Source organism: Lepisosteus platostomus, chromosome 10, assembly GCF_059453375.1.
Source record: "Lepisosteus platostomus isolate fLepPlt1 chromosome 10, fLepPlt1.hap1, whole genome shotgun sequence".
Lineage (NCBI taxonomy): Eukaryota > Metazoa > Chordata > Actinopteri > Semionotiformes > Lepisosteidae > Lepisosteus > Lepisosteus platostomus.
In genome coordinates this window covers 2,021,640-2,043,808 of record NC_142620.1, presented here as the reverse complement: position 1 = coordinate 2,043,808, position 22,169 = coordinate 2,021,640, and the positions used below count along the sequence as shown (strand labels likewise).

The window sequence follows — 22,169 nt, the reverse complement described above, 5'->3', positions numbered from 1 at the left end:
ACCCTGCGCTTTGTTTATGTGGCTCTTTTCCTTCTGTCAGTAATAATATGTCATCACCACAATGCATTCCAGAATGGTACATTTGCTAAAAGGCATTGTAAGAAATACTCAAGAGTGTTTAATTAACATTAGCCTCAGAAAAAAAAAGCTTAAATACTAAAAAAGGGGATTTTTCTTTGTGAATAGCATGGTTTTATAGCAGCAAACCTGCTGATTGCATGCAATGATAAGATGTGCAAGAGGGGTCGGCCAGAGACGCTGCAGTGTCTTTTTGTCACAGCAGTCAAGGCTACTCTGGGGGCATAGCAATTTCCTCTCGGAAAGCTCCAGCGTGAGTGCACTGGAGCCTGCTTTCTTTCAGTGGATCCCTGAGAGTGTAGTCCCCAGAAGGGAGGAAAACCGTGTGCCTCTCTGACAGAAGGAGCACAAGAATCCAGATGCCCACACTGGGCTGGACAGGAGCCTCCCTCCTGGCTCGCCATCAGCAGAGCAGCAGCCTATCCCCCCCCCAACCCCCCAGAGAGGGTCTCCGGGTCCCAGTCAAGAGGTAGTGGCTGACCGACACTGAACACAGAAGTGACATCCTGCTGACCTTTAAAAGACACTGCCTGCGCAATGAGAAAAAGAACAAAGAGGAGGTCGAAGCGATAGACTGAACACATCGCCCGCCTACAGGTCTGTGTTAGCGACATGGGGTGATACAGGGTGATGCGGGGTGAGGATGAGACCACACATTGTTGAGCCTTGGTGCACACAGAGATGGAAGCAGAAAGACCATTAGCTTTTCTCACTTAAAGAAAAACCATTAGAAGCAAAGCAAGACCAAAACATCGTTAATTCGTTAATTCACCCTACGTTCTGCAGCAGACTGATGTACAGTTTATTAAACATAAACAAGAGATGTTCTGTATGACTGCATATGGCAACACGGGACTCTGTAGTTAAAAACAACAGAAAAATGATCGAATAATAATAATAATGGTGATGATGATGATGAAAAATGTTTCATTTAAAAAAATTACATTTGGCATTTGAAATTAAAGGCTTCAGTACACACAAAGACTGCTGAGAAAAACGACACTTTAACTCTTTTCCTTCATACAAATGGTCTATGAGAGAGTTTTCAAAGACCCTGCTGACAAAATCAGCAAGCTGAAACGTGAAAATTAAGGTTGTGCTGACATGATGCTTCCACTGCAGTGGTAGAGAGGGGCGCCGTTAACGTCTGGCAACCCGGGGGACAGCTGCTGACCGCTGAAGTGTCCCCATACAGCACTGAGAACATGGATGAAGCACCAGCAACAGATGATACCCGAGGGAAATCTCGGCATCGCTGGGATGCTCCAAGTGTGAACAAGCCAAGTAAGCCTACTGTGGAGCTCCAGTATTCGAGAGGGCAGTCTGGACGATTAGAAGGGCTCCTCTCACAGTAGTGAGGCGATAGGGTTTATGTACTCTGCTGCACTGATGTGCTCGGACCACTGCTCATGTTTGCTGTGGACAAAGTGCATTTGAGCTGCCTTTCCTCGTACAAAAGAAAACCAAGGCAGAAAACCATTACTGCTTTCTTCTTGTCATGGACGCGTACAGTATACTCACAAGGTTTTATATGGGAAAGTGAATACAGAAAGCCCACAAATAACAAATGAATTATGCCATCAGATTTTTCACACCGAAGAAGTACCTTCAGGCTTTTCATTCTGATGCAAAATGTGTTCTTCTTACTGTAACTCTAAATAAACTCTAAAAAGTTTTCCAAATAGTATGGTTGAGTAACATTTTTCTCTCGTGTAATTTATCTTTCCCATACCTACATTGTTTTTTTTTTTGCTAGATTTGCAGTTTTTACATCTAAATTAAGTAAATGGCGGTCTGGAAATGCTCAGTTGAGAGTCTCAGCTGAAAAGACAATGACTCGAGATCACAGTGATATTGTGCTGAATGAACAGAAGCTGTCTGAGCTGACAGAATAGGCCTTAGTTCCTCTGTTGTAGAGGACAGGATATGTCAAATGATAATATCTCCCAGTACACGGTGAAAAACCCACTCAGCAACACATTTTCGATTCCTGCAGCTAAGACTGAATACAATGATTCCTTTTTTCTGGCTTTACATTTTGTTTGAGGATTATCAGAACTTCTAGAGATAGTCGGCAATCCTGTCTTGTACACAACACAGTGTAAACTGGAAAAATAAAGATGTTAGCTTTGGTTTATTAAGCATTATAACAGAAGTCTACATTTTTACCAGGTCACACCTTCTCAACACCCTAACAATTTGTTTAAACGCTACCAACGTTTTGGCACAAAAAAGCCTTCATCGGGGTATGTACATTTGTGTCACGTAGATCGTATATCACCTGATGTTGATTAGCTGGAAGCAAAGCACTGAATGAAAAAGGCATTCTATTAAAATTATTTCTCAACTAAACAATCAAGTAACTGTATCATAAATATACCCCAAATAGCTTTTTTGTCATGTCCATCTAGTATGGAGCTGTAAAAATGACATTGCCATTTTGTTTCAAACATCTGCATCACACAGATCACACATATCTGCAACTACAACCATGCTGCCAATACCACTGTACCACACAAGACAGTACGTGTGTTGAAAAAATAAATTAGGAAGGAAGAAAAAACAGCAAATGGCAGCTCCACATACTGGCAGTGTTATTTTTTGTCTTTACAGCCAGCCTTTTGCCCTTAAAAATGAAAACTCCACATCAGTGAAACAGCCCTGCACACGGACACATTTCTTGCACATCATCAGGAAAATTATGCACGTTTATACGCTCAGCTGGCAGGCATATAATTGAAAATACAGCAGGAGCTACAATAAAAGCCCCCATCTTACATAACGACAGAGCAGCACAAGGCAGTATGCTGGGACTTGTGTGCCATCTGTTGTTTGCTGGTCTAAAGTGATGGAGTCAGGCTTCGCACGAGGCTCTGCCTCTGCAAGGGATTAAAGTGCTGAGCAACTCTCTGCTCAGTATCATCAGCTGGGGCAGAAAAGCTCCAGTTTCTACTTTGCTGACTTTCCAAAGATTAATGAAGTTATTCTGCTTCTAAAGCAAATAAAAGTAGTAAAATCAGTGGAATGGTAAATATATTTTAAAAAGGCTTTTATATTTTCTAGTCTCCCCCATTTTTAATTTCTCATCCACTAGTTCTAAACATACAGTTTGCACCAATAATTCTGATCCAGTTTATCCCTGACCTTGTGGTCAAAATGACTGTTTTATCTCCACAGCTCTTATGCTAAATTCACAATAAAATAAGACTTTATACAATTTTGCATTTTCAAGGACATCAAGGAGAGCTGAAGCCTCGCAAAAGCACTTTAGAAAAGAAAAATCATTGAGGCTTTTAATAAAAAAGAAAAAGAAGTAACAGATATGGGACTGGAAGCCAATGCATGATGCTAAATATAGTAAAGCACAGTATGTGGTTAAGGCTTTTGCTTTCAACTAAGATGGCATGTTATTTCGGCTGAAGGGATTTTACAAAAACTAAGTGTTTATTATACTGAGATTACATTCAACTGAATACTGCAGCATAGCAGAGGCTGTTAAGCAAAGGATATTGTGACTCCACCTTCGTAAGTAGCTAATGTGAAGATGCACCCTACACAGAAAGCACATGGTCCATCCATCTATTAACAGTAAGCTGCTAGATTGTTCCTGGTAAGGCTGGAAGAATCCACAGGAACTGATCCTGGAGCACAGGGCACAAGGCAGGACCACACCCTGGACTGGACTGCAGTCCTGTAACATCCTGGAGAGGACACCTGTCCATCACAGGACACAAGGCAGGACCACACCCTGAACTGGACACCTGTCCATCACAGGGCACAAGGCAGGACCACACCCTGGACTGGACACCTGTCCATCACAGAGCACAAGGCAGGACCACACCCTGGACTGGACACCTGTCCATCACAGGGCACAAGGCAGGACCACACCCTGGACTGGACACCTGTCCATCGCAGGGCACAAGGCAGGACCACACCCTGGACAGGAGACCAGTGTGTTACAGGGCACGCAGTTAGGATGGAACCAGAGCACCCATAGAAAAAAACAGAAGGAGAACATGTAAACTCTACAGAAAGCGAGTCCCAGTGTGAAATCAAACTCAGGCCTCAGTAGCACCGACAAAAACAAGCACGAGTGAGCTTCTTTATCTTCAGCTCACATTATTCTGCAGTAAGTGCTTTAGTTATACTGGATGAGAGGACACAAGACACACCAGCACACGGATATTCAATTGTCAGGGCGCCTACTGTATGTGGATCAGATACTGTAGGTGGAGCACAATAAACAGCACACGTGACAAGTGCAGCTCTGCCTGTCCCTGACAGGGTGCGATGCCAGCAGCTCGCGGGCTTCGAGCACACGCAGCTCCAGTCCTAGGCAGCGGATTTACTGCCATGGCAGAGGACCGGGTCTCTTGTGCAGTGTCTGGGTGACATCACTTCTGTAACTGGGTCAGTGCATGAGCCCTCCACCCTGCTCATCCTGCTCCAGACAGGAGCAATGGAGCGCCGAGCAGGGAGCAAGACGTCATGACCCAAAGCAGAGTCCAGGGACAAAAAGTCCAGATGTCCTAGGCCCTGCCTTGGACAGGCCAAAGGCTGTTTGCTTTCCAGCATGAGAGCTGGAAAACTACTTCTTCCTGCAATAGCTATGTTGGCTTATTTTCCTGGATAGGCAGTTGGAAGACCTGTACACAGCCATGAGAAAAGGCTGCTATTTTTCCCCCAGCGAGGGAAACTGTTATTTTTCCCAGCGAGGGACTTTTTTGTTTCCTGGCTAGAATCTGGAAGGACTTTTTCTGCCATAGCTCGGTTTTCCCCAGCATCCAGCTTTCTGTTGTAGTGCAGGGCTGTTTATTTTCTCCCTAGCATCCTGTGGGGAGAGCCCCATTTTTGCCACAGCACAGAGCCGTTCATTTTTTCCAGCAGGAAGAGTCCTATTTTTGGATACTGTCAATTACATTTACTATAAGCCTTATTTTTCACTTTAAATATTTTATGAGGAGTGTCTGTGCTTGGGGTCCTATCTACAACCTGTGCATAGACATGTCCATCAGTTTACATGTGATCACAGACAGAAGAAACAAAGACCAAAGCATATTTTATTACAGCTCTTAATGTTTTAAGGCTTCAGGGGAAGTCCAGCTCTCTAACCCTTTATGTTAAGGTGCTGTGCTGGCAGAAACACAGGAGATAACAAATAGCTGCAGCTTTGTGAACAGGGCCTTGAATTTCAGGAAAGGTTAATTGAACTGACTTTTGCTAAAGGATGACGAGGCGTTCGTTTGGTTAACCTGAATTCTTCAGTGCTGCCTACAGCTCCGCAGTGCTGTGATACTTTCTTCTCCAAGCCCTGTCCCCCTGTCCCCCTCTGTACTTCTCCAGCATCACTGCACAGCTGGGCTGCGTGGGCCAGCTGTCTTGAGTGATAGGGCTGTCACCTGTCGCCTGCCAGGCACAGTCCCTGCTGTCCACTGTTTACTACTCACTGCTCAGCTACTTAGAAAGGCTGTGGCCATTGAGCATCAGAATACTGCATCAAAACACAAAAGGCGTAAAGATACATGCCTAATATATCTATATACTAAATCAAATTACATAGTATATGTTCATAGCTATATACTTATATATTCCCTCCATAGAAGAAAAACATTTTCTCAGAACTGATTTCCATTACCACTGACATAAGAGATATCTGTTTTATTCAGCTAGAGCCACTGCACTCACTACCACAACCAAACAAGATGAATCTGTTGTCACTCTGTACTACAGTATTAACAACCAGCGACAGCTGGCATAATATATATAGTGAATAACACAAACCAATCTTTTCTGCAACTTACTAGAACTGTGTGAATATGCCATAATGCTCTATTGTCAATGGTCAAATTAAATAAAGTGATGTCTGATAGCTGTAAGTCTTGCCACCCTGTGAATTGATATCCTGCTGACACCTGATTGATGCTATTCAACAATACATACAAAACAGCAAGTATTGTTCTTGAGCTCTTGGATTTATCACTAGAGACGTTACAAACAACCTTATAAATACAGCATAACATAAACAGACCCCTGAGAATATTGCTGTTTGTCTTTTACAATTTTTTATATCTCATATACCGAAAAGTAAAAGATGTGCCTGTTTCTCAAGGATGTGCTGAAACTGTATAAATGGTTTGTACTAGAACAGTGATGTGTCCAGTGTTTAAAGAAACCTGATACAAGAAGATGCAAGGTTTTTAATGTCTACAACCGGGGAGCTGCAGAATATTGTGTATGGCACATAACATTGGTGAGAATTTTAGTTTGGAGATCATAACAACTAAATCAGCTTGGGGCTTCCTAGTGTAAACCACAGGCGCTCAAAGTGTCATGAATGTTCTGGAATGTTTGCAGTTTCGGAAGTCCCTGGAAAACCTCCCACATGAACTGTACCTCAACCACTCTAACACTTCTAGATTAGTGCCCATTAAAGCAGCACCAGGTGCTCACATGTCAGAGATTTGTTAATGAAAAACAGATGTGCGACTCTTCACCTGTATGTGTGATTATTGGTGGAAAATATGATATATAATATGAACAGGAGTTCTTCGGAATGGAAGATATTATCAGCTGGTAAGGTGTAAGTGATGATGATAAAAATATACTGAGCAACCTAGTACTGTAATGATTAATGTAATATTTAATACAACTGGCACATATTCTGATAGTTATTATCAGTCAAATGGCTATTTTTCAAGCATGTGCACTGGCCTTTTTTTGAACAATAAATAAGAATAAGAATAAGTAAATTAATTCTGCTACTATTCTGATAAACAGAGCATACTGGTTCCTCTGTGTTTTTCTTATTGATTTTCACCTGGCTTGACATTCAACAGGTTAAAGTGATACATGCCTTTGCTAATCTTACGCTGAAATAAAATAGTTCACAGTACACCTAAATCACCAGTGCTAAATTCACTCCAACTAGAACCTGCGCCATAGGCACAGAAGCCCAAAAGCACAGAAGAAGCTCCTGTACACATATAAATGAAAAACGTATCACAGGCCCTGTGAATAAAGTGATGGAGCCTTTTTAATGACCTGTCTGACAGACAGTACCCCTGCAACAAACACAGTCAACAAAGCTTTTCCTCAAGCTAGCACTGACCTCTCTAATCCATGGTAAGTCACTTCTTCTCCAGCCTTTATCATGAACATCATGACTGTGCAGACAGCCACTGGGATTTATGGACAAGGACATCTATCAGGGGATGGGGGATCTGAGTACAGTGTGACACATATTGACAGTGATTAGCTTCAAAGAGGTGGCATGTGCCAATTACATAGTGTGAGCCAAAGCAGTTGAGGGCACAGAAGGCCGCCACTACCCTGTGACCTGACTCTGGGACAATATGGCTGTGGAGCTGAGAGAACATCCACTGACTGTGTCCGTGCTTACACAAGACATTACTGAATAATGCTGCACTCTAAAAGCCACCATAAACATGAAACTGCAATAGATATAATGTATTGTTACATAATTCAGTGAAGATTTCATAGACTCTCAATTAGTCAAATTGAGCTTTAACAATCAAGATTTTAGAGGGTAAACGTTATATATTATATTATTATACAGCAATATGAAATCTCCAACAGCAGGGATTAAAGGCACTGACTGTACTAAAGGGAGTCATTCGTTCTTGTGAGGGTTCAAGTAAAATTCTGAAACTGATGTTAAGGACTAGTACTTATTTAAAGACACCGTGAGAACACGAGGAGATGATGCTTTATGAATATTTCCTTTTCTTAGCTTAAAATGGAGCAGAGATGTTTGTTTCCGTGTCACTATTCAGCTGCACAAGAAAGTAAGAACTGTGAAATTGTATAGTTACTCTTTTTTAAACATTCAACAAGTAAAACAAAACCTCAATGTTTGTGTCAAGAGGAAATTTTGTCGTTTGGAAAGTGTCAGCTATTTCACCTCTTCTTGTTTTTCTCACCTTGTACATGTCCACTCTATTTATTCACCTGTGTTGTTTATAAGGAAGACACTGTAGATGGTATTGTGGCCAAGGGATCTGAAGTCGGTTGAAAACTGCAACATTTCATTTGGAACAAAATGTAAAATACTGCTGTTCACCTTTAAGGTTGAACAGCTTGAACCACTGACCCCTACTTGAATGTCATTTGTGTTCTTCGGATTCTGGCCTTTATGTTCCCAGAACAAGACTCCCACCACTGGGAGCCCTTGTGAGGCTGTGCTTTCCACTCTGGTGCTCCAAGACTGTGGAACGATCCCCCTGCTTATATCACAAGTCAGTCAGCCAGCCCGCCCTTATTCATCCTCTCTTTTATACACCAGCTTTTAAAATATTAGTGTTGATTTAAAAGAATAATCTCTTAATCAATATGTATGTTAATACTGTTTGTGATGCAAAGCACATTAAACACTGGCCACAGCTGCCTTGAGCTGTGTGCTTCCTTGCTGGCTCTGGCTTTGAAACAAAGTAAACTGTCACAGATTCTTACATTGCGACACCTAATTTCTTTGTTAAAATTAACATCTGAGATGGACTGTCCCTCTGACATTGCACCACTGTTCCGCTCCAGGCGGTTTCAAGCACCGAAAAACACTCACCTCATGCAACACTCAACTGCCTGCCACTGTGACAGGGCTCAGTGGGATTCCAAGACTACACATTATGTCATCCCTTAACACTGTGGTGACCAAAGACCCGCTCCCACTGGGAACACTGGATTCCCAAGACGCTTTTACAATCCTGTCATTGTATAGAAAATACTTCAACGCATTTTTCTTTGCTATTGGACTTTAGAATTGTGTTTTCTTATTGTCAGGTCACATCTAGGAGTGTGCATACTTTACTGAAGTCAGTGTGCTGTGAAACCATCTGATGATTTTATAGAGGATAGTGTGAACGAGAATACAAAAGAATTCATTATTAACAGTCACTGCAATCAGCCCAACTTTTTTCCATACTGTGTTATCGCAAAGTCCTTATCTGAAAGGGTACTGTTCTGTGCATAATGGCTGTGGTTTAGTCATGACCTTGCCAGAGTCCAAAAATAAATACAAACGGCAGTGTGGTGTTTTACATTATTTTCAAAGCAACAGTTAACAAAAGAAAAAAGCCATTTCTATCCTTTGTTTACAAACTATATATGAAATAAATGAAGGTCAACTGTGCGCAGACTACAAAGTCACACTGCGCAAATGGTCCAAATTGAAAATAATTGATCTTTGCCCCTCATTATAAGCAATGCTCTGCCGATTGCAGCCAGTAAGAGCAGGGAGCAAAACTGAGCGAGAGGGGCAGGGAGAGCAGGGGACTCTTATTGTGAAAGGCCTCGGAGCAGATCGCTCTCCTGCTTCACTGAAATCAACCAGGCATGACAGGTCCATCTACAGCTTGAAGTCAAGTAAGGAGGATCACCATCTGAAAATGCCTTTCATTTTCTCCATGAGAAAGCTCTGTTTCTGTAAGCCAATCACGACAGAACTATATAACGGATTACGTAAGGCTGCTGTTTCTGTAACATCAGAAAGTTACATTTTCCACTTCAAATATAAATATATACATATATATAACTGAATTTGCATTAAACATTCTCAGTGTTGGGTTGTATACCATAGACCTGTAAAAGCTTATATTCTCATCCCTCAGATGCAGGGCAGAGGGTGTTTGAATAATTTGTATTTCAGTAATTCAAGGTCATGCCATCCAGCTGTAAGAGCAATACTTTGGTAGTCTAATGTATTCATATCAAGGTCAGAATAGGAACCACCTTAGTCAGCATTACATTAAACACTGTGTAGGTGATGTTTCACTGCTATGAAAATGTGGGCATTACTGCATGCACTGAAAACTGTGCATTTTCAAACAGGTGTAGCTAGGCATCCTTAGTGTAATTAACACTGCCCCCTACTGACACTTTCTGTATATTCAATTGGAAAACATACAGCTCTCCTCAAGTTGATGTAAATTAACCCTTCTTATGTCCCAAAATTAATTAACGATTATTGAGAATGAAAGAATCAGCGCATGGGACTTTGGACTGTTGCTGTTTTGGACGTATAAGAAATACTGATTGTGATGTTATTTCTTCCTTTGACTTTGCTGAGGGTGCAAATGACATGGGCTCCTGTATCATTTAGCACGCCGCCTGTTCAGAGAGAGTCCCCCTCCTCGAACTGTGCTAGTTCGCATCACACAATTCGATACATTTTCACAAGCGTTTCTGGATTGCCCCACAGTCACCCATCCATCAGACACCACAGGTCAAAGAAGGTCAAATTAACCATGCCAGAACTATCTTTACACAATCACTGTTTTGTCTGAGCATGATAACACAATGAAGGTGACTGTGTACACTGAGGAAGCCTGTCTTTCCAGAAAATGCATTTTTATTTTCTTGATGAAATCCTCTTTCTGACGTGTTTTAAGTGGATCTGAAAGATTACACCAATTACCTTGTGCAGAGCTGCCATGGGGCTTCTGATGAAAATATCCTTAATAGCCTGTCAAACCAGCCCTTGTCCTCTGCCAGACTGCTTCTTTGACAAGAGCCGAGCAAACAAGGAACTCTGGGGCTCGAGGGAGGACCTGCTCTCCGCAATGGGCTTTGACATTTTTCACCTACCATGTGGACAAACAATGATATAGTAGAAATACACAGAACCCACAAAGAATTAAATTCATTTTTCACCACACAGTTTCTCCTATAACTTTCTGCGCATTCCCCGATACAGGTGCTGCTCGGGGCCGTATTCTCGGCCTCATGTTGTAACTTCCGCACTTCCACACACGCCTCACACCCCAATGGCTCAAGGGCTACAAGAAGGAGAGGCAGAGGGAGAAAATCCCCTTTCGTGCATTTCTGTGTTTGTTTTGTGGCGTACAGAGTAAGGGTAAGGGGTAAGAGTAAGGGCCCTGTGCTGACAGTGTTCACGCACAAGCCTGCAAAGCAAAGCACGGAAGCAGCCGGCTGGCCCTGACCTCTTCGCCCAGGTCTTCCTTTACGACGCGCAAGACCTCCTGGAGAGAGCTCTGGGGCGCCCTGCTGTGGAGCACCTTCAGCGTGCGGGTGTACTCCTCGGGCAAGAGGTACTCCAGAGCCCCCAGGTGCTGCCCCACTTTGATGAAGGTCCCCCTGTTGGCACAGCACAGCTCCCTGAGGCGTTCTGCAGAGCGGAGGTGAACCTGCGACACAGGGGACAGCGTCACCACTCACATTCAAACAGCGGGTCATGAAGGAGCCACTGTTTATGAGAGCCCACCTTTAATACACTGACCACAGTCGCAACATTTTACTGGGTTTTACTACAGTTTTGTTCTGGTCTTCTTTGGATTTAACATGCCGTCACTGGGCTTTACCACACTGGACCATGTTGGGCCATGGACTGTGATAAACATTTCTAAGGAAACGAATCAAGAGTAAAACCACAGTAACTCCATGGTACATTTAGCAAGGTAAACTTTCACAAGGGGCACCATTTTTAATTAATAAATGTTAGACAGCCAAAAGTTAAATACAATTCTATTAGGTTTTATATTGAAGCAAAATGAAACCCAAATTCTGTTAGTATTTTACTCAAAAATAAATATTGTCAGACGCGGAAGATAAACAGAAGATTCAAAACAAGTGTCTCCTTCAAGAAGATCCTTTTGATGACAGGCCATCAGATGGAATGTCATTTTATACATGGGCAATTTCCTCATCCTCTCTGCTCTACAGCCTTGGAAGTTGATCATTTTCATTTCATGTGCCCCCCTCGAGACTCACTTGAATGAAGGCAGGAAGACAAGACAAGCATCTCTTGCAAATGCACCTGAAATCAGCCCCCATGACCCCCACACACACACACCCAGGACACGTTTAGCAACTGGTTCTGGAAGCAATATCTGCGAGACAGCTCCTGAGCAACATAATGCTTAAACAAGGGTCACAAACACAGAGTACTCTGGTTTCCCTTCTGGTTAGTCAATTTATCAATTAAACACTTTCTTATTTAGACGCATATAGGATTTTTCTTAAAATGTCTAACAGTTTATTACTCAAAACATTCACCTCACTAAAAGTACTACTACATATTTAACACTTTTAGATACTGATCAAAAGTAATAAAATTAATGAATGCAGCTGATAAAATAATTATGGCATCTCTGCTTTGTAAATGAAAACTGAGTTAGAAAAAGTGAAGCCACAAATTGAATTTAAAACCCCTGGTTTAAAGGCTCATTAAACTGTATGCCAGTTACAAAATCATCTGTGTAACAACCTCATAACACACACTTTAACCAAAAGAATGTTCAGGAACATACACTGTTTACACAGAATCCCTGGATCACTTAACAAGAAGTTATTCATAACATACTGACATTTACGATTGCAACTCCTAAGGAAATGCTTGTGAAAAGCCCACATAATTGACCTTTTGAACACTTTTCTCGTGCGTGTGCTCTGTTCGTTTGGTTTTTGTAATGTTAATCTCTGCAGTACTCACTTCATCATTTTACCAGCTCTCTGAAGCGATGAATGCTGAAACTCTGACTGAAAACAGATGAAATATCCTTTAAAAAAGGGATGTTCATGTGCTGTTCCAATAACTGAGCTTCCTGAAATTGTTTTAAGCCTCAGAAACTGCAGCTCCATTAAAAAAGAGCGTCATTCACAGGACATGAATTTTGGATTGTCATTGCTTTAGAGGAATTCACTTTTAACAAAAGCAACAGATACACGTTTGATACTCAGATCCTCACAGCAAATTAAAATTATGACTAAAGATTTTAAAGCTACAATCTTAATTTTAACAGTAAACTCAGCCGATATTTAAACATTAACAAAGGTGTGTTTTAATTGAGTCTTGCGTTTTTCAGATCCTAAATTCCTTTGCTGTATTTTTCTTATGTGTCTTGGACTTCTTGTTAAAACCAAAGTAAACAATTTTCGGTCTCCTTGGATTAAAATTAATCCCGCTCCATACTGCGTGGTGGATTAAGAGGATGTCCTGTGGGCATTTCCCAAGATACATACACATTGCCTCAGAGCACACCTTGATAGTTCTGTGACACAGAAAAAATGGATTTTCTTTGCCTACTGCAGGCACTACCAGAAATTTAAATAATTTCTGAAATAATTTTAGGTAGAAGAATGTACATTGAATATCTTATCAAAGAAAAATGGGGGGAACCGAACCAGAACTGGAGAGGCGGGTTGTTAATAATCCTAATTATTCCATCTTTAGGCTGTGAGAGTGAAGCGGAATATTGGGCTTGTCGTTCTCTTCCCGAGAGTCTCTGTTGCTCTGAAGAGGAGGACGTTTCTCTCTGGTGGTTAATCCCCTGGAGAGAGAAATCTGTGCCACCTGTCATCTCAGAGCTCTGGCAATCAGACACACATACTATTGGCAGGCGCAGTGTTTCCTAGTGCCTGCAGCCAATACAGACCTATATCTCCCAATGATGGGAAGCTGTGCATTCAGATAAGGATCATCTATACGGTGACGCCGACTTTTATGATGTGTAAAGGAAAAGCTTTAATAATAATAATAATAATAATAATTGCTTACACTTATATAGCGCTTTTCTGGACACTCCACTCAAAGCGCTTTACAGGTAATGGGGTCTCCCCTCCACCACCACCAATGTGCAGCATCCACCTGGATGATGCGACGGCAGCCATAGTGCGCCAGAACGCTCACCACACATCAGCTATTAGTGGGGAGGAGAGCAGAGAGTAATAAAGCCAATTCATAGATGGGGATTATTAGGAGGCCATGATTGGTTAAGGCCAATGGGAAATTTGGCCAGGACGCCGGGGTTACACCCCTACTCTTTTCGAGAAACGCCCTGGGATTTTTAATGACCACAGAGAGTCAGGACCTCGGTTTTACATCTCATCCGAAGGATGGCACCTGTTTACAGTATAGTGTCCCCATCACTATACTGGGGCATTAGGACCCACGTGGACCACAGGGTGAGCACCCCCTGCTGGCCCCACTAACACCTCTTCCAGCAGCAACCTTAGTTTTTCCCAGGAGGTCTCCCATCCAGGTACTGACCAGGCTCACACCTGCTTAGCTTCAGTGGGTTGCCAGTTGTGAGTTGCAGGGTGACATGGCTGCTGGCGAATGCCTTTCACCATGCTTTAGCGACACAGAAGACAGCCCACTCTCTTAAAGGCACACTGCCCGATTCTGACCATTTACAAGGACAAAGAAAAGAACCTAGTACTGCTGTTGGAATGTTTCACCACTGCTCCTGCTGTAGAGCTCCACTGCCTTGGAGCAGTTTCTGTTCCTATTTATTTCTTGATGGCCATCAAAATGCAACGGACATCACTTACAAATGAAACCCTTTCAAAACCCTGCATACGTACCCTGTATGATCCATAACTGTTCTTTTTTACCCTGTAAAATGCATCACCGGTTATATTTTAAAAACTGTTCCAGACATTTCAACACTTCGCCGGAAAAAAGCAGGCCTGAAACATTTTCATTCGAGATTCGATTGACTCATTATTATTCAGTGAATTGGACGGCACAGTGGCAGGGTGTTCAGTACTGTGTCCTCACATGTCTCCCTGCAGAATGTAGTGTGGGGAGCCGTCTGTGTAATATTTGCTTGTTCCTCCATGTTCACATTGGTTTTCTCCAGGTGCTCTGATTTAATCCCTGTCTCCAAAGGCATGCCGGCGAAGATGACTGCTGTCTCTAAATGCCTGTGATGGGCTGGACTGGCATCTCCCCCACAGATATGGCTTACACCATGTGTTCCTGCGATGGGCTCTGGTTTGCTATGACCCTCACTAGGAATAAGTTACTTCCTGACAATGGATGGATTTTTCAGTGACCAAATATTGCGCCTTTTTTGCCTCAGCGCATATTGTGACCCAGTGGCCAAATTTATTTTCCCTTCCAAATCCGTAATTGTATCGCAGCGCATTTCTTCTGACTTGTAATGCGTGTACTTAACTCCCCAGGTTAAGCAGTTGCACAGAGGCAATGCTGGAGCAGAAGAGCTTGTCAGATTCCTTCTGCTGCAGTGAGAAGACAATGAGGTTCAGCTCAATTAATGCTCTTCTCCCGATCCACTGGCAGAGCAGCAAAGAGCTGAGACAATGACAAGCTTGATAATTGCCAGGGACATTAATGACATATTTCAGTAGCAGGAAAAAAGCCATTAGATGCCCTTTTAAAAGGCACTGCAGACCCATCAGAACCTATTATCGTGAGTTGACTAATAGAAGCCCAAAGGTCATTATAATGTCATCTCTTTTTCAGAGAAGAGAAATGTTACATTTAAGAAAACATAAAAAAACAACATCTTTAGAGTTTAAATATTTATTTTTGGAAATCTGATACAAGTAGTCTGTTTGGAAACTTTAATTGTTAACTCTACCTTACTGAACATCAGAAATTACTGTTTAACCAGCATTAGATTCTATTTACTATGTGTTCCACTGCTCATCTGACATGTTCTACAGCTCATGATGGGTGAGCATTTTTCTCTGCAAAATCAAAAGATTTACCTAAGGCTTACCTAAAAATTATAAAAACTTACATACTGTAGGATGTGGGTGTATAATATTGTGAAAATGCAAGTAGGACAGTGTTATGCGTACTAATATAGTCTTTAATGTTTTGCATATTGAGCATTATCAATAATATTAAGACTTAAATACAACTGCACAGAAACAAAAATGCATGTAATCAGTGGATCTCTGCAAACAAGAAATTTTAAAGACTTGCAATGCCTCAAACCAAAGGTCTTAAATGTGGATTCACAGTGAGCCTTCTGTCAGCTTCAGCTTTTCTCGTTGTCCTTAACTTTTTTTGAGCATCTTCTTTTTGTACTGGCATTCACGAAGATTAGAGGGAAAAGAAAGGTCACTTCAGAAGCAGGGTAATTTTACAGCATGGACAGGGTTTTCTATGCTCTCACTGCCATAACTATTAACTTAACTATCAGACTGACAGTCTCTAAACCTGACGAGAGAGACATCTGCTCTGATGCAAACACAGTGAACTGAGAGGACATACAGAGTCAACTGATTGAAACAAATTTGACTCTGAAATGTTGTTAAGAATTGGGCTTCGTTTAAGGGTCCCCTGACCAAAGACAATGGCTTCCAGCATTTAAAATTTAATTAAGCTGAGACAGAGAGCCACAGAGCAGAAAAGGGGGAAAATCTTTCATCGTTCATCCATTTGGTAAGTGCTTTTCCAGTTCAAGGTTGTGGGGCAGCTGGAGCCTATCCTGGCAAGCAATGAGCCAAGGCAGGGTGCACCCTGGGCAGGATGCCAGCCAATCACAGGCCACACGCAGCCACTCACACCATGGATAATCTTCCCAGAAGCTAATTAACCTCCCAGGATGTCCCAGAGGACACCCAGGCCAACACAAACTCCACGCAGAGAGCTCACCAGGACCAGACCCCGGGGCCCCTGCTAACCCCTGCGCCTCTGTGCCACCCAGGGGGGATCGGATCACCTCCTGTTTAATGCTGAAGGTCAAGTGTTTGATGGAGAGCAGGACACTGTGGTGGAACAGGCAGAAGGGGCAAACAGCACTTTGTATTCCACGACTCAAAACCATGTTCTGTCAAGACACATTGCGGCTTTCCAAAGAAAAGCTGGCAGGCAATTCGTCCAAACTTGAACTACTCATTTTAAGTAATGTCTTATTGACTTTCCATTCATATACAAAATGCGTTGAAGGTAAAACTCTTAATCAATTCCCTCTAATGCCTCCTCTCTGCTCCTAAATGGGAGTGCACACAAATTAATGCCCTCTTGATCAATGTACCTTCTGCAAGATGTGTACATGATCACGAGACACTTTTTTTTTCATCTATGTTTTGTTTCAAACAACAGCTGAGTGCAACACAAGACATCACTGTACCATCTTCTGACATTTTTCTCTCAGAATGAGTTGATTATTCTGGAAAATATGGATGCACCAAACTCTCTTTTGATGTACAAAATAACAGGTTATCATACAGATGAATTCCATGCAAAAGGTAAGTACATGGAGATGAAGATTCCCCTTGAAGGAAAATTTACATTTATAGTAGCTTGGTGTGTGCCTCTCAGAAGAGTTCCTAAAACATTCCAGACTGAGAAAAGGCAATCACATTACTATCCAAATAAGATCTGCACCCAAGAACAACACTATCAGTGAGACTAAATTCCAACAGTGTGGATGACCTGTGAGATGAAAAATGACTCTTTTATTAAGCAAACAAGAAAGGTAAGTCATGTCATTCGTTTACATACCTTGTTTGAAATTTAAAGTGGAGAATTGTATTAATTTATGCCATTGAAATATTGTCAGCATTCACAATTCCTTATAAATTGAACACTAGTAAGTTTAATATAGTTTTATACATTTTGTTGATTTGCCATGTGTATGGGGATTGACAAGAGCAGCTCGCTAGGTTACATAACAAGACAATAGTAAGGTATTAACCCTACTGAATTAACTGTGCCTATATCTTGCTTATCTTTTTAATGGGAAAATTTCACTGACTGTTTACCGGACCACGGTAAAGAATGGTATGAGTAAAATAATATTATATCTCCTAAACACTGGATTGCTTATTTAAACCTTTGTATACAGAGTTTCTTTCAATGTAGAAGGGAGCACACAGAATGTTCTGACACATGTGCCCACTGGCGAAAATACTTTAGGGTTAATTGAACATTGCAGGTGAATTAATTATTGAACTTTTAAAGCAACAGAATAAAATATTAAATTTGGCAGTGCAACGGAGTACATACATTAGTGCTTTCTTTCTTTAGTGGCGATTCCCAACATCAAAAATGAAAACCTTTTTACATTTCTAACATTATATTTAGCTCTTAATATAATTAATCTTTCATCAGCATCTTACTGACCATTTTCCACCCAATTGGGTACTACAAAGAAATGCTTGGCCTTGCGCCTGAAACACATGCGAAACCAATAACAAGCAGACAGACAGTTTAAAGTCTCTACTGCATTCTTCCTTTTGCTCAGTCCATCTACTACTGCCTACAGTTATAGCCAGATGGAGGTCTGTGGTGTCTGTTTGGAGAACTCCTAGGTATGAAAACAAATTAACATAAAGTAATGAGTCACCTGGGGTGAGTTAAAATGCATGTGGGCCCCTAGTTGTGATAGGGCAATCTGCACAGCTAACACTCCTACACCTTCATGGTGTAGGATATAAATCATGTTCCCTTCAACAGCAATTACTAACCCTTGCAGCTTCTTTCCCACATTAAGGGCAAGACTATAACTTGTGCTTCATCAAACCACACGACTTTTAAAGACATTCAAGATGTGGCAGCTGGCCCAAGTTGCTCGTTGTTACATTAATCCTATAGGACCAGGATGGCCAAGTCAAACTCCAAAGTGGTGTGGGCTTTTCTTCTTTCCTAATTATCAACTGATGCTGTGATTTACACTATCAAAAGCTGCGCCTGTGGTCAGCAGAAGAATATTAGGTGACTCAAGAGTCAGAAGCCATCAGCAAATCATTAACTGCCTTAACGAGGGCTGTTTCAGCTCTCCGTCTCTGTCTAAAGCGCAACTCAAAAGGTTCAAAGAGCTCGTTAGATACAAGATGAAACTGTAATTGAGCTGCCATTGTCTGTTCCACCATTTCCCTGAGAAATGCAAGCTCGAAATAGGACAGTAGTTGTTAAGCACTTTGGGGTCCAGGAAAGGTTCTATTTTACACAGGTGTAACAACAACAGACTGTAAGACTAGAGGAAGAATTTAATGCCCCAGGATCCAGAGATTCACTGAAGGGGAGCCAGCCTTGAGTACAGGTGTAGGACAACACAGGTAGGAGGTCTCATCTTTATTGTTGCCAAATCAGACGCCTAGGCAGCCTTAACAGCAGAAGGAAGAGAGGATCTAAACCTGAGGGAGCAGGAGGGGGTGTGCCTGTCAGAGCTGCAGTGCAAGACCAGTCATCTTTGTTCACGGCATTTTGTGGTGAAACTATGGAATAAATGTGGTACAGAGTTCAGAGGAAGGGCGAAAAACAGACTTATCAGCCGGTTCAAATATAAAAACGCAAGAAAGGTACGGTAACAAGCAGGGGGAGGCCTTTTTGGTTTCTAGAAGCTAACCGATCCAAAGATTCAATCGATCTATTTCTTGAAAGAAGCCAGGGAATTGGTGTCAACAACAGAGTCTCCACCTTCCTTTGTATAAAAAAGTGCCTCCTGTACTCCTGTACCTCCTGTGGCTTTACATGTGTTTCCCTGTAGCTTCCACTTGTGTCATTCGGTCTATATTCCACTGCTGACTGAGTCCAGTCGACAGTCCCATGGGCTGATGGGCAGAGTTCTGGGGATGGTGGATGCCATTTTCTTTCCTTTGTAATAGGGTATTACTTCTTTAATGACGATAAAAATATATCATATGAATATCTCACATATAGAGAGCAGATTGCTCTTTCTACACAAGTATCAAATCATGTAGCCTAGCACAGACTTATACTTTACCGACTGGAACTAGAGCAACTGGAACTGCAATGAAAGAAAAGCAACGTAGGATACAGTATTCCTCTAAATATGAGGAATACTGCACTTGATTTGCCAATTGTTCAGTCAAAGAAATCTGTAGAAAATTAGGAGATGGAGTCGTTAATGGGTAATATTTCATCACATGAATTTCCACCAGAAAGGCCATAAAACGAGTGCCTGTTCCATGATCTTCATTACCTTTAAATACAGATTTTCTGTTCCATTATCAGCACGGTGAAGCCGGGGTAAAAAGCCATTTGCCTTTGTGGAATGATGCTGCTCTAGCTAGATTCATGAGAATTTCAAGATGTTAAACTGCATCATTAGCATGAATACCAAGTGATAAAGCCTATCACCTCGATACCTCAATAATGGAGAAACACGTTCATCATCATATTAGTTCGTGAAACATCCACTTTACATTTTATAACAATTAGTCACTTACTTTTCAAAGTTGCTGATGTAGATAACAGTTATTCAATGCTATTTGATTCCCTGACTAACGTGCCGTGCACAAAGTGCTGTTTCAATTAAAACAAAAATGGAAAGGTGCATCACATCACAGGATTCTTACATCCACGATGAGTCCTGTCACACATTTTAATTAAATGTGTACAGAAGTCATAGACATACACCCAAAATAGACTTTAAAACTGCACATGGTTTTCATGCTTTTTTTATTTAGGAAGAATTCAAAGGTAAAGTTTCCTGTGCAACTTTAAAATTGTTTCACTTTTACTTTCATGTTTTGCTAAATGTTGAAAAGCGTGTGACAGTTTAGAAAGGATAAGCACACTTGACAGGAAACTGTCACTATTTGTCTTTTTTATTGTAATTTTTGTTGTTTTTATTGTCATTTTAATGTTTTCAAACAAACACTAGCCTGAGGAATAAAGAGAAGTATTGCGGTTTGTGTCATTATCATATGCATAAGCAGGTGAATACACAATGTATCTTTGTTCTATAACAGCACTAGATGAATGAAGCTCCTGTTATTCTTCTATTCACAGAAACACAAATAAGTGAAGATGCCTGAGCTGATATTTCTTTTACTTTATTTGGGGATTTTAAAAAGCATAGTAGTCACCACTCAATCTAAAACAAGGCACTTTCTTTCAGTGAACCACGTGGTCGGTTACACTACCACTGATGTTAATTATAGTTGCTAACCATGACGTGGCTGGGGAGACATCGGGATCTGTCATCTGACAGTGGGATGCCAGTAGAATGAAGCTGGCCAGTCTCCTTGTCCCGTGAGTTCGAATACATTATTATTTCTGATTTACAGAAGCAGGAAATTTAAAACATCAATAGCTTAAAAGTTTTCAGTGCACCTTACAGTGGGCATTCTTTTAGTAAGACCGTACAAGCAGTGAAATTGGCTAACACATTTAGCCATCCCCTTCGGACCACACCTACACCATCACCATCTACCTCTGTATGATTTTTTATCTATTGCACATCTCCAGTCATTGTTTACATGTCTGTATTGTTAACATTCAAACTGTCTACATGTTTACTTGCACATTGTCTACTGTTTGTTTGTATATTGTCTTGATGCACTGTTTGCACTTTGTTTTGTTTTTTACACTTGTTTTACAATCGAGAGACTTTCTGTAAGTAAGAATTCCATTGTACCAGTACCGGTTACATATGGCAATAAAGTTCAAGTTCAAGTTCAAATTAATTTATTAATTATTTTTCCTACTAGAATTACACTTAAACCAACAGGAAGTGCAAAAAAAAAGATCAAAAGCATGTTGTAGAGTAACAAGGTCTATGTGGATGTTTGGAAGCATACTTAAAAGGAGGGATAAAGACAAAAAATTTTTTACCTGAAGTACGCTATAAATCAAAGGTGCAGAGGTGCACTTCCAGAGTTGCAGTGCATACAATATCCTGGAATATAATAACATGCACTTTACTACAATATCATTCCTCTCATGTATTTCACTGTTTTTAACATCACTAACCTATAGTCAGGGACCAAGCTAAAAAGGATGGGAAATAAGGCATAGATCTTACAGTTTACAGATTGCAGATTTCACCCTTTTCAGAGGGGGTGTGTCAGAACTGTGTGTGTGCACAGATCTATCCTTCACCCTTGTCAGAGGGGGTGTGTCAGATGGCAAAGGAAAGCATGGCAGCTTCCTGAAAAGCTCTGATTTCTACAGCTCTCAGTCATGCATAACATGTCAGCTGCTGGCACTGCTGTCACCCCTGTGATCGAGAGAATTCCGGCAGGACTTCTGCTGACAAAATAAAATGCTGCAGAAAATGAGGTTTGCTTGCCAGGGTTCCAAGGTGAATCCACTGGGAGACTGTAAGAGTCTTTTTTACAAGGAACTGTAAATTCAGAAGCTTAGCAATGAGCTACTTTATGGACTATAATCAATTTCATTATATATAATTGCCCCTGGATAGTAAAAGAAAATCGATTATGGTGAATGCAAACTAGGCATTTACACTGGTGCCTTAACTGTAGAAAGGTCTGGGCAGAAGCCAGGAAACTGAACCAAATATCTTATTTAGAAAGAGAGAATGTTAAACTGTTTATACTGTATGTTATCCCAGTGCTTTATTCTTCTCTAGATGTTTTTTTTTATTTCC

The 22,169-nt window shown here is 41.3% G+C and overlaps 1 protein-coding gene across 5 annotated transcripts in view; it reads right to left on the bottom strand.

The window, feature by feature from the left end:
• adck1 (aarF domain containing kinase 1) overlaps positions 1-22,169 on the bottom strand; it is a 170,825-nt gene that overhangs the window by 102,960 nt on the left and 45,696 nt on the right. For 4 of the 5 annotated variants that reach the window (XM_088647425.1, XM_088647426.1, XM_088647423.1 and 1 more), the window contains exon 4: positions 11,034-11,237. The exons of the other annotated variant lie outside the window; for it this stretch is intronic. In XM_088647425.1, the coding sequence (XP_088503551.1) occupies positions 11,034-11,237 (204 nt within the window). The remainder of the gene's footprint in view (positions 1-11,033; positions 11,238-22,169) is intronic. 5 annotated transcript variants of the gene reach the window in all.